Genomic DNA, 17,920 nt, shown 5'->3' on the forward strand with positions numbered 1-17,920 from the left:
CTTCCAGCAAACGAGGCAGAAGAGTCTTTGACGCAAGAGCGTATCGGTGTCGCGAACAGTGGGAGGACATCACATGGGGCCATTCGTTCTTCACAAGCGTGACAAACCCTCCTCCGACGCCGACCATCGCTGGGGCACCATCAGTCCAAATGTGCTTGAAATTCTGCCAACCAAGTCCATTAGCTTCAAAAAAAGAGTCCACAATAGCTTTGATATCTGTCGCTGTCATTGTGGTTGGTAGGGTATTGCAGAACAAGAACTCTTCCTTCATCTTTACCTTTCTCTCGTAGCGAGCGAAGGCGATCAACTGGCTCTCCAGGGCAGTGTCGGTAGACTCGTCTAATTGAAGGCTAGCCTGGAGCGTGCTTTGTTTGATTTTGGAGCAAACTTGACGGCACACATCAGCGGCCATGTTGTCAATCCGTCGTCGGATCGTGTCATTAGAGAGCGAAACTTGCTGGATCTTCTTTTTCGCCTCTGGTCCGATCATCAATTCCACCATTTTCTCTGTACATGGCTTGATAAGGTCCTCAGCAAAAGTGTGCGGCTTATTGCACTTCGCAATTCGGTATGCCACTTCGTAGCTGGATTGAAGAGCAGGTTTTTCTTCTGGCCGGAATCCAAATTTGGGAAGTGTCGCTTCACGGTCATATCGTGATCGTTTCGCAGACAGAGCGTCGATATTATCTTCCTTCCTTCCGGGATGCATCTTGTCACGATGGTTTGAAAGTTTGGAAGGACGTAGTGACGCATTTGACATCATGACCGAGCAGTGCAGACATTGCGCGCAGTCCATGCCATCTCGACTGACATTCGTGAATCCAAACTTGACATCGCTCTCATTCCATTTTCGAACCTTCGACATCTGAGAAAAAAATTGAAAAAAACAAAATTCTAACGTTTTTGTAAACATTGGTTTACTATGAATGCTCTGTGGGCTCCGCCTTCTCTTTTAAAATCATGGTTAAACTCATCTACCCTTTTTACTTTGACACTATGACCGGAGACTCGTCACCTTAATTGTACATTACAAGCTTCTGCATTCTGAATCGCAGTTTTTCAGCGTCCGCTCATGGACCCCCGGTCGAAGGCCGATGGCCCCCTTGGGGGGCCACGGGCCCCCGGTTGAGAAACGCTGCCTTAGACAGATAGATAAAGAAAGAGAAAGAAAGAAAGAGATAAAAGAAAATAAAAAGCAAGAATTATAAAGAAAAAATGTGAAAAAGTAAAAAGAAGTGTGAAAAGAATAAAGATGTCAGGAAGAACCTGGATATATAGATTTCAGCAGTTACTCCCCAGGCTCAAACACAGCATCAGGTACAAACTATCAGAGGTCTGTCAGCAGGGAAGCACAGTCCACACAGCATCAGGATATGCCACAAACATCAAACGGATGACCAAATACTGCATTGGAGTCATCAGAAGGAACCCAAAGAAGTGAAGAGCAAAGATGAAGTCATCATGAGGGATCTGGATAGAATTCGGGTTTCAGCCGCTACTCCTCAACGCTCAAACCCATCTAGACACAGCCATGTGAGCCTTACTGAAAAATGTCTGCAGGAATTCACTCCTCCTGACACAGAAAAATAAAGAAACTGAAATAAAGAGTAAATGAGATAAAATAACCCACATATGGAGATGATAACCACACACAACCCCACACACCACACACACACACACACACACACACACACACACACACACACACACACACACACACACACACACACACACACACACACACACACACACACACACACACACACACACACACACACACACACACACACACACACACACACACACACACACACACTTTTCCTTTTCGCAACAGATGCAATAATGTAGTATAGTTATCCCGTCCACTGTGCAGCAGGAGACGGGTTTTGCAGTCACTTCTGTGTGTATCTGTGTGTCTGTCTGTCCGTCCGGGCCGTAACTTTTTTACCATTTGAGCGTTTGTCAAATTTTCAACAAAACTTTATTGTGAGAATATAGAGAAGACAAATTAATAATTTGATCAAAAGGTCAAAGGTACCGCTTTTCGCATATGGAAGGAGGAAGAAGCCGAAGTCCGAATACAAAGCGGATGGGCTTTGTATTTTCAGATGCGTTCTAGTTTCTCTTGTGGCCCCGGAGCCAAACAAACAAAAAAAAGTGTTTATAACAACCCTCACAGCTCAACATCCCCTGACACTCCCGATATGAATGATTGTAAATATCATCATTTTAAACTTACCCTGTACAGTCACAAGCCCCAGATCTCTCTTTCCCATCGGTGTTCAGAATCACCTGATCCAGATACATAAGCTTCAGGTATTTTCATGAAGAGTTTGTCACCCTTACTTCCTAATGACGCACAGCATCGTCTTTCCAATTGCAGATGTCCATTAAATAAATCACCGAGCCTGCCAAGTTCATAGGACACATTCCCACAAGGTTCAAAGTCCATTCACTGGGAGCAAGTCCTCTCGAGTTCAAAGTCTGCTAAGGACTTGCACCAGCCTACATGGTCAGGAGTTTGCATTATGAGCAGCTGCCCGTTTGGCGAGATGAGAAACTTCTCTAAGTCTTTCGTTGTGCAGAGGCACAGCACTTTCTCTCAGGTACTTTTCCAAGTATTTTTGGATTCTTTTCAAAGCTTTGTGCCATTTTAGGTAACAATCCTCATCTCACACACACGATATACTTTGATATTGCCACGTCAATGGCTCAACATTGAGCTCGTTGCGGCAGGAGGTTAAAATCCCATGATGTACCGAAGATTTTTTTAACTCCCGTGGAGACGTTCCGAATTATGGCGGACGACGCGCGCGTGGTTTTTAGAGGAGAAACACAAGAACCTTAGCTCTTGTCAAACCAATGGGTTTATTTCCTGTAACACAAACAAAAAGAACCAGTGGATGGTGATTGTGAGGAAGTGGTGGTGAGTTGAGATGGGAGGAAGGGAATGCAATTAATAAATAATTATATACAATGAGAATGAAAGAAATCTAAAGAAAAACTAAGGAGCCTCACTCGGGACTCAATCACAGATGGGAAAGGGACAAAACTTAGGGACTCTACTCTGGTGGTCGTGGGGGGAAGGATGGATGCGGAGCAGCCACGAGCAGGTGATGAGGAAGGATGAGGATGACGACAGGAAAGATGATGAGGAAACTGGCAGGACCACAAACAGGGCAAAGACAGGCAGGCAGGACGACCTCCTTAAACTCTCCTCAGACTCTCAGAACTCTACCTCTGCGATCCTCCCAAATCTCTTCTCCCTGGGCAACATTCCGCCCCTTGGGCGGCGTTTGTAGCTCCGCTACTCTCTTGCTCTCTTGCCAGCGCCCCCCGTTGGAGGTTTACACAGAGGTTATACACACAATTTCCTCAACTATAATACCTAATTAATACCTATTACCATGCACCATTCCCCGTGTGGTGCACATTCAAACAAGACGATCCTTAAACTGACATGTCCCGACAAATTAAATCAAGATAAGCCTGTTGTTGAATTAGTGGTGAGGGTGGCTGGCTTGGGATATTACGGTCATGAGTTTGAACCCTGTTGGCAACTGAATTAACACCAAGTGGGGTTGACTCAGCCTGTCATCCTTCCGAGGTCGGCGAAATGAGTACCAGTGTATTGGTATAGGGGCACAGCATCATAGTCGTGCCCCAACAAAATGATGGTTACCCAGCAGCCAAACACAAGAAGAAGAAGACATCAAGACGGGCTAACTACTCATACATGGACCATGCTACTCCATTCATTCCTATCTACTCTATGGCAATAATTAACACCTCCCACAAACGTAACAATGCGTTGCTTTGAACACCGCTGTTTCCTGGGGTTTCAGCACATGCGCACTGAGCATTTTGTGACGGATTACGGCATTTCAAAGTTGAGTATTATTGATGCATTGTATAAAAAGAGGCCAACAACCTGTCTGTGATGTGAGAGTAATAGGCCTTGTGCCTCAGCCTCATCACAGATTCTTGTGAAAGTACAACTTAGCTTTCCGAAAAAATATATTTTTGGGAAACAAAGTTTACATTTGAAGGGGAATGAGTAGTGGGCCAGAGGCAACAAATGTGGATGGTCATGTCTCAATTCTCAAATTAGTTGAACAGCGATTTTTTTTTTAATGAGTCATCAAAGTGTTTCAACAGCTTTAAACACAATAGTACAGCGGATAAGCTCTCATATTTTAAAAAATTGTGCATTTTATGAGAAAAGCATGAAATTTCTAGCATAGTTAGGTCATACCATAATGTTTATTTTCGGATGTGGAGGGAAGTCAGATTTGACCTCTGAGGGGACAGTGAGAGGTCAAATGCAAGATGGCCGCTAGTCACCCAGGCCGAATGTTCAAACATCCTTAATTTTGGAACCAGACTGCACAGAAAAACATTTACGGTGTCATTTCCAACTAAATTGGGGATGCCCATTTATTTGGGGATACCTTTGAGAGTGTCAGAATTCAAGGAAATGAATTTAGGTCAAGGTGAAGGTAAAAATTTATCAAAAAATAAGCAATCAGTTGAAATTTGCAAATGAATACCGAGTGGTGTCATTGTGGCGAATTTAGTTATTTAGCCCCTCAACGCCCTGGTACAGGCTGACATTGCAAGTTCCGGAACAGCAAATTCCTTCCTACATGCCAGCCATGTCACCAAGACCCGCCATGCACACCAGGTCACAGCTGGATGTCACATGCACACACAGGATGTGGAGTCCTTTGCTCTCCTGCTGAGTCATACTTGGCCTGCCTTGCCCCATGTTCGCAGGAGGAGGCCGACATTCGTCTACTTCTGCATGTGGCGGATGCTGTGCAAAAGGGGTCTAAGAAGGTGACCATACATACCGTTGAGACTGATGTGGTAGTACTGGCTGTAGCTTAATTCAGCAAGACAGCTCCTAATGAGCTGTGGGTTGCCTTTGGTGTCGGGTCAAGCTTTCGTTACATAGCTGTTCACGAAATGGTTGCCACAATGAATCCAACACAGTGTCTGACTCTCCCAGTCCTTCACGCTTTCACTGGGTGTGACACTGTATCTGCATTCGCTGGCAGAGGAAAGAAGACTGCCTGGGAAACTTGGAAGTCTTTCCCAGAGGTGAATGATGCTTTCAATGAACTCCTATGCATGCCAAGTGAGGTCAGTGAAGGATCAATGTTACTGCTAGAGCGATTTGTGGTGCTAATGTATGACCGAACCAGTGAGAGCATGGAAGTGAATCAAGCCAGGGAACAGCTCTTCACACAGAAGTCTAGAACTCTCGAGAACATTCCTCCAACCCAGGCAGCACTCAAGCAGCACATCAAGCACACTTGCTACCAGGTGAACTGTTGGAACCAGGCATTGGTCCTGGATCCAGAGATGCCAGAGCCATCTGACTGGGGCTGGACAAAGGAAACAACTGAGTGGCAGCTGCTTTAGACCACTCTCCCTGAAGCATCAAAATCGTGCCATGAATTGATCCGCTGTCGCTGTGAGAAAGGATGTACTGGATGGTGCAAGTGTGCCAAAGCTGCGCTCAAGTGCACTGCACTGGGCTTCTGTTCTGGAGGCTGTTAGATTTTGATCACTACCATTACCATTACCATCATCATCATTGCTATTAACAAAGTATTAAATAGACTAGCAGCATGGGACTATTCTGTTAATTTTTTTGTATTATTATCCCTATAGTGTCAAAATGGAAGCGAAGTTTCACTATATTGCATCGGTCCAATCCATTGTCTTTACCAAAAGAATGTCCAAAAGTTTTTAACGTAATTTGACCTTGACCTTGATCGAAATGCATTTCCTTGGCTCCTGGCGATCTCAAAAGTATCACCAAACAAATGGCCATTCCAAAGTTAGTTGGAAATGACACCTTAAATGTTTTTTTTTTTACACTGTTTAGTTCCAAAATTAAACGCGTTTGAACATTAGACCCGGTGGACTGGCGGCCATCTTGGATTTGACCTCTCATGGTCCTCAGAGGTCAAATCTGACTTCCCTCCACATCTGAAAATAAACCTTATGGAATTCACTAACTATGTCAGAAAATTCATGCTTTTCTCATGAAACGCACAATTATTGTGCTTATCCGCTGTACTATAATTTAAAAGCACAATTAAACCCAGCAATAAATACTGACTTATTTGGATATTTAAATACGTTTTATCCAAACGCGTCTAAAAGATTTTCGGCATTGCGCCAAATAGAACAGAGATTTTTAGGAAAAGTTCAGTTTCTGAGCAACACTGCATAATGCCATACACCGGCGAAAGTGCTTGTGGAAGTGACGTCAGAGCACCAGTGCACATTGCTTCACGATCTAAATTATTCAATATTTCTTAAAATACAATGACATTAAAAGCAAAATTAAAGAGGTATTTGTCTACTCATGGACTTTATTCAAAGGTCTGGGTATAATTGCACTTAAAGGAACTTGGATATATGGTGAGGAAATTGTCTTGTTGTTGTCGAGAATGATTTGGCTGTCATTTATTTCTCATTGATGAAAAATGTGAAACAAACAGTTATGTGTTCATGACAGAACAATGAAAATATATAACAATTAGTTATACTATAGTAATGACACAAGGCACAAGTGGTACCACACCCATGAGAAATTGTTTTGTAAAGTCCCAGCAGCCCGAATCTCCAGATATCGAGAAATAACTGAGCTGCTGTTTACTTTGACTCTACCTCTACTTTACTTATAACCAACATGCATACATGAAAGTGGACAAATATACATAAATGGAAAATCCAGATGAGAAAGACCCTTGATTGAAGGGACAATTTAGATATGTGAAAGATTAAAATCAACAACCACGTCACTAAAAAGACTGTTTCTGTAATGAATATCCATTATTTGTCTAAACATGACACTGTTACGAGCACATTACCCTCTCTACCAACAGCTTGTGAATATATGAAGTCGCTAGAACAAGCATCATGATACACAGATCAGCAAACCAGTAAAACTGTACCTGGCCTTGGAGATGATGTGGGAGAAATTGGTTCGAGTAAGATTCATGACTTGAAACCATTTGAAATCCCTTGTGATGATCTGGAGATTCATTATTACAGCCAATCCTAGTCCAACCCCTGCATGCATGCAGGATCATTTTAAAGATGCAATAAAAAAGATTTTCAAGATTATCATTTAAATCTTGAATGATGCAATAAAACAAGTTTGAGACATAGTGCAATTTTTTTTTCAATTATAACCTCAGTTACTCACAAAGTTATGCAACAGAGAAATACTGTATATCTGGAAATGAAGAAATATTTACAAAGTTTGAAACTCTGTTCGGTTATATCGTAATACCATTGTCTGCTTCGACCAGAAATAGCAAGTTTGCATTCGTTTTAGCAGTGATATGAAAGGAATTTCGTGCTACATTAATTTTACACATATTTCGCATTACAACGGAGCAGTGCAAATTTAACAATATATTTGCCTTTTTTGAGAGAGAGAAATTACAATATCAGAGTGCACAAAGAAGGCACATACCGTATGCATACAGTTATCTATGTAAATGCGGATGAACTTCAATGTCTCCTGATACCTGCAGCCTTAGTGAAAGCAGGGATTGATGCAACATCTGTCCATTCTACTCATGAGGAAATATTGAAAGTTGGTACGGGTGAAAGTCACATACCGGCTTGTGGAGGCCAAGGCTGGAGATTGCAATCATACTATCTTCTATAATAACAAATGTCAGAAAGTGTGTGTGTGTGTGTGTGTGTTTCTTCTCTACAACGCCAACACGATGAAACCTATCAGCCCGAAACTTTGCATGCATACTAAGGGAACTCCAAGCGGGTGCAAGAATGAAAACTGGGTATTTGGGTAAATTAAAACACCCCTTTTGAAGATCATTAATGGGGTGCTCACCTTCAAAAAACAAACAAACAAAAAGCCTTACCAAGATGGTGGCACGCCATACCGGTCAGCCCACTCACTTCGCACGGGTTTTAAGCCGCCATTTTGTTTCAGCCTGCGCAAAAATGCCTTGATTTGGAACAGGCCACAATGGTTTTTGTACGATAAAGCACTCAAAAATATTTTTTTCATTCACTATCCTCACTCATATCATCGAATGCCTGATCCTCATACCGACAAGTTGCTGTATTAGGAGCTTGGAGCGATTTTATGCATTTATATGATGCGATTTTCCATGATGGACTCTCATGGGCAAATTCAAGTATATAATCAAAATCTGTCTTCGGATTTGAGGATTGGAGCTCGTGGACTAATTACGTGTCGAAATCTGGAGTGATCTGAAAATTTTAGGAAAGTCGGGATTCTTAGTGTATTTACTTTAAATAATCCTATGCTCCCTCCTTCCTCCATATTTGCACAACAAAATGGGAAATTGCCAAAACATCAAACTTAACCTTTTCTACTGTTCAGACAATTATATTGAGTGAAGAAAAAAAAATTAAAGGAATGTGCCCAAAGTGTAACTTTATTGCATGCAATGAAAGCAATGAAGCAGTGGCACAGGTTCGGCTGAGGGATCGCCACGAAGGAACCCGCAGTGCGAGCAGTGGGCATGGTGAATGTGGCTGGATTCTCCATGGGGAAATCCCGAGGGTTAGGAAGGCAAAATAAATTTAATCAAAGATTAAATTAAAAGAACGATGAATATAACAGGAGGATTAGAATGAGTAAAGCAACAGGACAAGTTAGCGAGGAGTTTCAAGAGAGAATTGGAAATGCTTTCAGTGGCTACAAAGCAATGCTTGTTGGAAAAAAAAGAAGAAGAAGAAAGCAGGGTAGAAGACTCTTTAGCTTCTTTCAGAAGGGTGAAAGGCCTCGAGCTAATGAAGCTACAGCATCAACATCCTCAACTTTTTTTTTTTTTTTTTTACAACATCAACACAAACTCCATCACCAAGAAGAAGTGCAAATAATAATCCAGCATGTCCTCTTGTGGAGATATCAGATATGGAGGAAGGGGAAGATAACCCTGAGCCTCTATCTGACGAATTATCAACACCATGCATCTGCACACCACCGCAAGATGGCCGAAAGGTACGTACACTCGCTTTAAATTGTCTCGCCTTGGTTCAAATCTCAACCCGGCTATAACCTGTCATCCCAGTGTTTCACAGGCAGGGTGAGTCATCAATGTGCATGCCATCCCCTTAGATGTACGTTAAAACTTGGCATCACGTCTGCTGAAATTAGCTGGTGGACATTAAAGATTCCATCACAGTGTCCTTCGCGAAGAGTGGAGGAGCTATTCCCGACACCCTGGACAAATTCCAAATTCCTGCTCTAATCTACAGGGGGAACTGCATCAGCAGCACTGCCACAACCTCAATCAATGATGCTACTCGCAGTTTTGTGCTGAAAGGGGGAAAAAAGACGACGACCAGTCCCCTGTGTATAGTATTTTATTGTAATAATATTTAAATTAATTTACTCTTTGAAAATTTATCGAGGGGGGGGGGCAATGAAGACTTGCCAATGCTCTCGATGGGAGCCTGTGTTTCCAGTGAATTAAAATATCCAATGCTCCAGGAGATCATTAATTTACTTGCTCTGCATTTAACTATTGATTTGATGCGTTTTACAGTACTTTCCCGTCGTATTTCATTGGTTTCGTATGATTTACACCAGGTTCATAAACCTTGTGCCTGGTGTTGGCTTAACGGTTAGGGTAGCGGGGTTTGGATCCTCGGGTCCTGAGTTCAAATTCCGCTCAGCTGTTGAATTAATACCAGGTGGGGTTAACTCGACCTGTCATCCTTCCGAGGTCGGCAAAATGAGTGCCAGGATGCTGGTATCCTGTGTCGGAGTGGTGACCCATCCAAGATTGTGCCCAATAGCCAAGGAGACTGCTTAAGCAGCACCAACGCTCTGCACAGAGTATGGTCCCAATCTCCTCCTCTCTCCTCTCATACACCTTAGTGTATAATAAAGTGTATTTTGATGCCCGTCAGTTCTGGTTATACCGCAAGTTATTTTCTCCCCCACGTAAACATCCGCTGTAATTACACATGTTTAGCATCGTTGACATCGTCATGTGTCTTGTGCCCACTCTGGAAAATTAAAAATGCGCGAACGCGTTTTCATGTCGCTCATGATGAAAATTTAATCACATGAAAATTTCCACTTCCACAGTTTTTTTTTGTACCGTCAACATCCAGATGATACAACTGGTTTATAGCTGCAGAACTGCACACGGTAAATTTCACCAGCAATACACCGCATGAAAAAAAAGAAAATAAGAAGAAGACCTTACATCGCTGTTTGAGCATCCTTTATCAAGCCATCAGCCGCCTCGTCAATAACATTGCCCTGTTGCAAGCTTTTGATGAGGCAGGCTGGAAGTTTCGTCCGACGTATTGGTGGAGGACTCTCAAGCGGTGGGGAAAAGGCATCCTGAAGAGACGAATAATTTCGATCTGGACTACGTATCTGTTCTGCGTAAACATTCAAAAACAACTTGGTGAACAAAAGTCCACGACAAATAATAGTCAAGCCATCAAATTTGCTCCTTATTTCTCACAATATCCCAGAGAGAGTTTACAGAACATTTCATGTTGCGCATAAATAACCACACGTCATGTTATTTCCATTGTGTTGCCGTCAGAATTTTTGCCAAGTTTTAAAGGTATGCCGACCTGCTATGTGGTTTTCTAAGTGTGTACAGCTGGATGTCGTAGCATTCTGTCCCTCATCAGAGTTGTATGCCGCTCCAGACGCTTGTTTTGAGAAGTCATTTTGCTTATCCGGAGCTGAATTGTGTTGAACAGGTTGTGTGGGCCACGGTAAGTTTCTCTCCTTCCTTGCCAAACACGTGCCGAGGCACAGCTGCCTGTAGGACAAACGCATGAAACATTTTAAATGGTTAGCATTCACAGTCTTATCAAATTTTGACTTTCATCCTCAGTAGATTTTTTCATTGCCATTGTCTAAAGCTGGGCCGCACACATCTGGTTATCGTCATCTAATGAACTCTTTGTATTGCACTTTTCCCACTTTTCTATGACATTTATGTACAAGCTCCACCAATAGACTGATTATTATTATTATTTTAATGCTGATGAATGAGGTCGTGCGTACGTACCAGACGTCATTCAGAAATGCAAGTGGGAATTGAAGAAGAAGACAAAAAAATAAAATTAAATAATCATTCCTTCTTTATCGCTTACATGCCACATGATTTCACTCAATAAAAAAGTCAAGTGGGTCAAGCTTTTGTTACAAAGTTTATTCCTATTTGTTCGTGGCAACGATTCCGGTTTTTAAAACATGGCATCATTGTTCGAGTGTCGATACGAAAGTAATGCCTCTCATTTTTCAGTTCATAACCAAAGCTGTTATAGGAAAGCTTGGCGAGATCATGATGAAAGAGGTTTATCTCCCACTCCTTTAAAGTTGAGCGGTACCACGATCGGCCACGTGACAACATCACGCCACGCTTTCAAAATGGCCACCCTGCTAGATGCGCGTAAAAAGAAGAGAACAGTTGTTGAATTTCTTACTGTGGAAGAAGTTCCTCCATTGGATATTCACAGGTGTTTAAAGAATGCGTCCGGTGACTCGACCTCCCATTGACGTGAGCCCGTTAAACGTTGGGCAAAGTGTTTCAAGAGTGGGGAAACCGATATGAACAAGCCTTGACGTCGTCGGTCTGCAACCGCAGCGATACCGGAAAACAAAGGTCAGATTGATGCGCTCATTAAAGTGAATTGCAGTTGACAGAGACTGGAAGAGTAGCTTCATATGTGATGCATATGTATTGTTATAGATCAGTATATTCATTCAATTGTGCTCGGAAAAGGTTACCTTTGCTGTCAAGTTTCCTGTTAAGTCACAACACCACCACCACCAATAACAACAACATGAGGATCACGAAAAACGACAGTTTTTGAAGGAGAAGGGGAGAAGGATGGTGAGGAGAGGAAGGCGTGGACATGTTCCCTTGAGCTGCCACACTCTGTTGCAAGGGATCCATATCCTTTTAAAACTGGCGTACCCAAGGTGAAGGTGGAATCAAGGTCTTCTCGATGCGAACTCGTGGAGGTATTTGTCTTCCCATGATGGATCCACTTTTACCCGTTGTATGTTGGTCAGTGGATATTCAGCTTCTCTTCTTGTACATACCTGTGGAGGTATTCGTCTCAGCTGAAATCACACTTATTTGTGCGACCTCCCTGTCGGACATTGCACTCTTGTTATATTTGTGACCATTCCAACGCTGCTCCTTAAATTCCCTCGTTGGCACCATTCTGGGTGATCTTTGCACCATTTAGAGAAGGCACTCGGTGTGGTGACCGCTGCATATCCTTGAAGTTTATTCGTCCCTCCAATGTCTGCTGTCATTCAACCACCTCATCCTTTTCAGCTTGGAGTTTTCTTCTTCCTTATCTATGGTGCAGCTGGACCGGCTGACTCTGTTTCATCTCCATGCTTTGGTGATTCACCTCCTCAGGACTGGTTGAATGTGACAGACTGACTTTGATCCTTCCAACCAGGCTCACCACCAACCTTTCACCCACTTATCACCTGCTGGGGTTTAATGTGCGAACTGCTTGAGTAAACCGAGTTGCCACGTCAAGAGTGGTGAGTTAACGTAAAGCTGCATTGCTGTATGTAACGTTCGTACTTATTTAATGTAGGGATTCTTTGGAAAATCAGCAATTGTTACATTTCCTTAAAATTATTGTGCTTAAGGTAGACATTAGGGATCAATAAATATTCCTTGTAACATTACCCTTCTGTCTCCTGCTGCATGTTGGTTTCACTCTTAAAACAAGACTAAGGCAACATCATTGTCTTCATTGATAGGACCAGGAGTAGACAGTAGGCAGTGATCGGATGAGGGGCCATAGCCTGAGAGTAAAGAGGAGGAGTAAGGCAGGGGACTTTCACTCAGAGAATAGTTAATGCAAGGAATGGCCTCCCTGGAAAGGTTGTAGCAGCAGAAACAGGAGATAAGTTTAAATTAGAATTAGATAGGTACCTGGAAGTTATGGAGATAGAGGGGTATGGGGATGTTGATGAGACTTTTAGGTAGTTTGAGCATTGATGGGTGATTGTGTGTGGAGTGCTGCTGGTGGGGGTCTTGTCAAGGGGGGTTGTGTGGTTGATGAGTTTTAACCAAGCTCATGCCCCCTCTCCGAGGGGAAGAAAAGGGGAAAAAAACCTACAGAACTACAAAAAACCCCAAAAACAAACCCAACTAGAGGGGGAGCACTCGGGAGAGTGCAAAACCTCCGCCGCCAATACTGCTGGGTCACTCAAGTGAACCTTATATCTTATTCATTAAATATGATGTCAACAGTGCTGAGAGTTATAGTTCTTTTCTCCAACATTTTTTTTTTTTGGGGGGGGGGGGAGTTGGAAATCACTTAAAACATGTAAAAATGCAAAAAAAAATAATAATAAATCGAAATTTTGTTGAAAAAAAGTTGCAAAATTTTTTTTTCTCTAACAATTTTTTTTGGGGGGAAGAGTTGGAAATCACTTAAAACATGTAGAAATGCAAAAAAAAAGAATTTTTTTTCTTTTTTGGGGGGGGGTAACATTTTTGGGGGGTTGGAAATCACTTAAAACATGTAAAAATGCAAAAATGAAAAATATTTTCTCAATTTTTTTTTGGGGGGGTTGGAAATCACTTAAAATATGTAGAAATGCAAAAAAAAATTTCTCTAACAATTTTTTTTGGGGGGATTGGAAATGACTTAAAACATGTAGAAATGCAAAAAAAAAAAATTCTTTCTTTTCTTTGGGGGGCGGTTAAATTTTTTTGGGGGGGTTGGAAATCACTTAAAACATGTGGAAATGCAAAAAAAAAAAATTTTCTCTATTTTTTTTTGGGGGGGGTTGGAAATCACTTAACATATGTAGAAATGCAAAAAAAAATTTCTCTAAATTTTTTTGGGGGGGTTGGAAATCACTGAAAACATGTAGAAATGCAAAAAAATATTTTTTTCTCTATTTTTTGGGGGGGACTAAATTTTTTTGGGGGGTTGGAAATCACTTAAAACACGTAGAAATGCAAAAAAAAATTTCTCTAACAATTTTTTTTGGGGGGGGTAACAATTTTTTTTTGGGAGGGGGGTTGGAAATCACTTAAAACATGTAGATATGCAAAAAAAAAAAAAATTCTCCAACTTTTTTGGGGGGGGGGGACCAAGTCCAAAATTTAATGGCATGATCCTTGGACCATACCTAACCCCCCCCCACCAAGTTTCGTCGAAATCCATCGAGGAGTTTTTCCGTAATACTGTTCACAAACAAACAAACAAACAAACAGAAAGGGGTGAAAACAGTAACCTCCATCCATCTTCGAAGATGACAGAGGTTAAAAATTTATTTCATTAATTAAAAACATTTTTTGCATTTTCTTCCTTGGATCTTCGTGCAGGCATGATGGGCTGAATGGCCTCCATGTGTGTTGGATTTCCTTGTTATTTATTTTCTGCTGTGATGCCGTCTGGGTTACCCAGTGTACTTACTGCGGTGCCCCGAGGTCAACATGTCAGAGCATGCATATTCCCTGTAATTTTCATTGCAATTACATTTCGTGAAAACTAAAATAAGAGGCATTACCTTTCATACCAACCCTCATGTTTTTCAACACAAAACTAAATTTTGCCAACCAAATTTAGTATCACTCACACTTTGACAAGTAAAACCTGGAACATCCCTGAACTGACGAAGGCAACCATGTGGCAGAAATTGCTGTTAATTATAAGATCATTTTTAAACTGTTTCTCTCGAACACCATTTTGCGAACTGGCATTATTACCTGTAGAATCAAGATTTTCATTATGTTTATCCCCACGCTTTTTGAAAAGGAACAGGTGGATATTGTAATCGGCTCCGTATGCCCGTGTCTATCAATAATGCTATCTCCTCTTAAACGGTGATGCAAAAATTCACCAAACCTTGTAGTTATGATCACCACATAGCAAGAAGGTGCAGGAGCCGTTTAATTTTTGGCCCTAACCCCTGAGATGGGGTCAAAAGATCAAACACTGCCGAAATGCAATTATGGGCACATTTAAAAAAACATTTTAATGAAATTTTGTACATGCAATCAACATCGGGGGACGCATGAAATATGTCACAATGCTTTGGATTTGACCATCGGGTTCATAACAGGGGTCAAAATGGAAAATAAAATTACTCAAAATTTGATATTGGGTCATTCCTGGTGGAACTTTTTACCATCTTTCAACTTTGCTTCTGGTGGGAAGTGTGGGGATTTGCTGTGGCACACCATCAACTTTGCTTTAGTTAAATATGTATCCATTTTCTCCAAGTTTTACATGAAGTATGTTCATGGAATGCCACAACAACAAGAAAAATAATTGTTGTACTTCAGTGTTAAGTGCCAATTGCGAGTCATCCTTACCTGTTGTTGCGATGCAAAACCTGGGAAGCAGTGGAATCCTGTCGATGAGGCACGGAAACTGAACATACACGGGATGAATGCACTTGCTCCACCTTCTCCAAGCTCTTCTCCAACTTACGGAACTTTGCTCGACGGTTCTGGAACCACACCTATGAGAGACAGCAAAATAAGAACGAGGATGATGACAGTTCTTGGAGCAAGTGGATTGTTAAAAATCCATTTCTTTTATGGATAAGATATAAAAACAAAAACAAGGTGATCAAAACATGTACAAGCATTTCCATTACATCTGCACTTGTGTATAAATTGGTGGAAATATAATTTTATTCACACGGAAATAAACGTTTATTTGTTCATGTTTGCAAACATGGCTATCATGATGACATTTACAGGTGCAGAAGGGTATAAAGAGCACTATGCGGTGGGAATTGCATTGAGATGTTAATTTTGCTCAACAGGAGGAATTTTGCAACCAATGTAAAACAGGATTCAATGAGATGGAACAAATGGGTCTTTGAAGGCATGGCATCACAGGTTCAGAAACATTCCACATGATAACAGAGCAAAACTAGAGGGGGAGCACTCAGTAGAGTGCAAAACCTCCGCCGCCAATACTGCTCGGTCACTCAAGTGAACCTGATATCCTATTCATTCAATTTGACGTCAACAGTGCTCACAGAGTTATAGTTTGCAACTTTCCCTTTTACTTTTAACTTTTACATACTCAATTAATTCGTCATAACTAGATTCCTTGAGACAGAAATTGATTTACATGGGTATATCCACCTGAAGTTCCAAAATCAGCCACAATTATAATTTTGGCATGGTTTTTGTTGGAAATCACTAATAACATGTAGAAATGCAAAAAAAAAAAAATCGAGATTTTGTTGAAAAAAAAGTTGCAAAAATTTTTTTTTCTCTAACAATTTTTTTTTGGGGGGGGGGGGGTTTGGAAATCACTTAAAACATGTAGAAATGCAAAAAAAAAAATTCAAATATTTTTTCAAAATGGCCGCCATAGCGGCCATATTGGATTTTGGACAAAGTCCAAAATCTAATGGCATGATCCTTGGACCAGACCTTAACCCCCCCCCACCAAGTTTCGTCGAAATCCGTCGAGGAGTTTTTCCATAATACTGTTCACAAACAAACAAACAAACAAACAAGCAGTCATAGATTGGTACTTACGAAATCGTCAACTTGACCTCTGACCTTGTCTAATAAAAGCTGTCTCGAGAGAAGGTAGTGACGCAAACCAGAAGTTTCTACAATGATTCTGTACCAAACCATCAAAAATAGAATGTTTTGGATGTTTGACCTCACTGTGACCTTGACCTTTGACCGATTTTGACCAAAATCTAATCAGCACTAGCCATCACCCTCCTGAATCACATGGTGTAATTTGACATTGGTAGCTTCTTCCGTTCTCGAGTTATCGTGCCTACAAACAAACAAACAAACAAACAAACAAACAAACAGAAATGGAAGGCATCAATATACTTACGAAATCTTTAGATTTCGTAAGTAACAAACACACAAACAGAGGACGGAAGTCATCAATATACTTACGAAATCTTAAGATTTCGTAAGTCACAAACACACAAACAAACACACAAACAAACAAACAGAAACGGAAGTCATCAATATACTTACGAAATCTTTAGATTTCGTAAGTAACAAATAGAAAGGGGTGAAAACAGTAACCTCCGATCTTCGATGGCGGAGGTTAACTCGAAATAAAAGGCAATCGGTGAGCATACACAGTCGTGGCCAAAATATTGGCACTCTTGCACTTTTTTTCAAATAAGTCGCAATTTTCTCGAAAAACAAGTTGAAATTGACGAAAGTATTTTGTCTCCACAATTCTTTATTTCACTGTTAATATTGCAGAACCTTTGTTTTTGATTCAGAACTCAATATATCCTTTGAAATCAGAAAATAAAAATAAACGGCACTGACAAAATGATTGACACCCAAGATTTATTATTTGGTAGCACAGCCTTTGGATAAAATAACTGCAGTCAAGCACTTCCGACAGCCATGAATGAGCTTCCTACACCTCTCTACTCGTAGTTCAGCCAACTATTCTTGTGCAAACTGCTCTAGTTCTCCCAGATTTGAAGGGTGCCTTCTCCCAACTGCTGTATTCAGATCTCCCCACAAGTGTTCAATGGGATTTAGATCTGAGCTCATTGCTGGCCACTTCAGAACAGTCCAGCAATTTGTCTTGAGCCATTCCTGGGTGCGTTTTGAAGTGTGTTTGGGGTCATTGTCCTGCTGCAAGACCCATGCCCTTGGACAGAAACCCAGTTTTCTGACACTGGGTTCAACATTGTGCTCCAAAATTCCTTGGTAATCTCCTGATTTCATGATGCCATGCACACATTCAAGGCATCCAGTGACAGAGGCAGCACAGCAACCCCAAAACATCACTGAACCTCCTCCATGTTTGACTGTAGGGAAGGTGTTCTTTTCTTTGAAGGCTGCATTTTGTTTTCTGTAAACATAGAGATGATGTGCTTTACTAAAAAGCTGTAATTTGGTCTCAT

The 17,920-nt window shown here is 41.3% G+C and overlaps 1 protein-coding gene across 8 annotated transcripts in view; it reads right to left on the reverse strand.

Annotated features, from left to right (window-relative positions):
* Positions 1–17,920, reverse strand: part of LOC147028620 (uncharacterized) — a 118,708-nt gene that overhangs the window by 8,527 nt on the left and 92,261 nt on the right. For 6 of the 8 annotated variants that reach the window (XM_085879237.1, XM_085879236.1, XM_085879240.1 and 3 more), the window contains 5 exons: positions 15,372–15,520; positions 10,627–10,820; positions 10,245–10,425; positions 7,917–7,988; positions 6,975–7,092 (listed from right to left, as the gene is read on the reverse strand). In XM_085879237.1, the coding sequence (XP_085735363.1) occupies positions 6,975–7,092; positions 7,917–7,988; positions 10,245–10,425; positions 10,627–10,820; positions 15,372–15,520 (714 nt within the window). The remainder of the gene's footprint in view (positions 1–6,974; positions 7,093–7,916; positions 7,989–10,244; positions 10,426–10,626; positions 10,821–15,371; positions 15,521–17,920) is intronic. The other 2 variants (XM_085879239.1, XM_085879238.1) reach the window with 2 other exon arrangements.

The sequence above is a fragment of the Eptatretus burgeri genome, chromosome 4 (assembly GCF_056783735.1).
Source record: "Eptatretus burgeri isolate ZD-2024b chromosome 4, Ebu_testis_v1, whole genome shotgun sequence".
Classification (NCBI taxonomy): domain Eukaryota; kingdom Metazoa; phylum Chordata; class Myxini; order Myxiniformes; family Myxinidae; genus Eptatretus; species Eptatretus burgeri.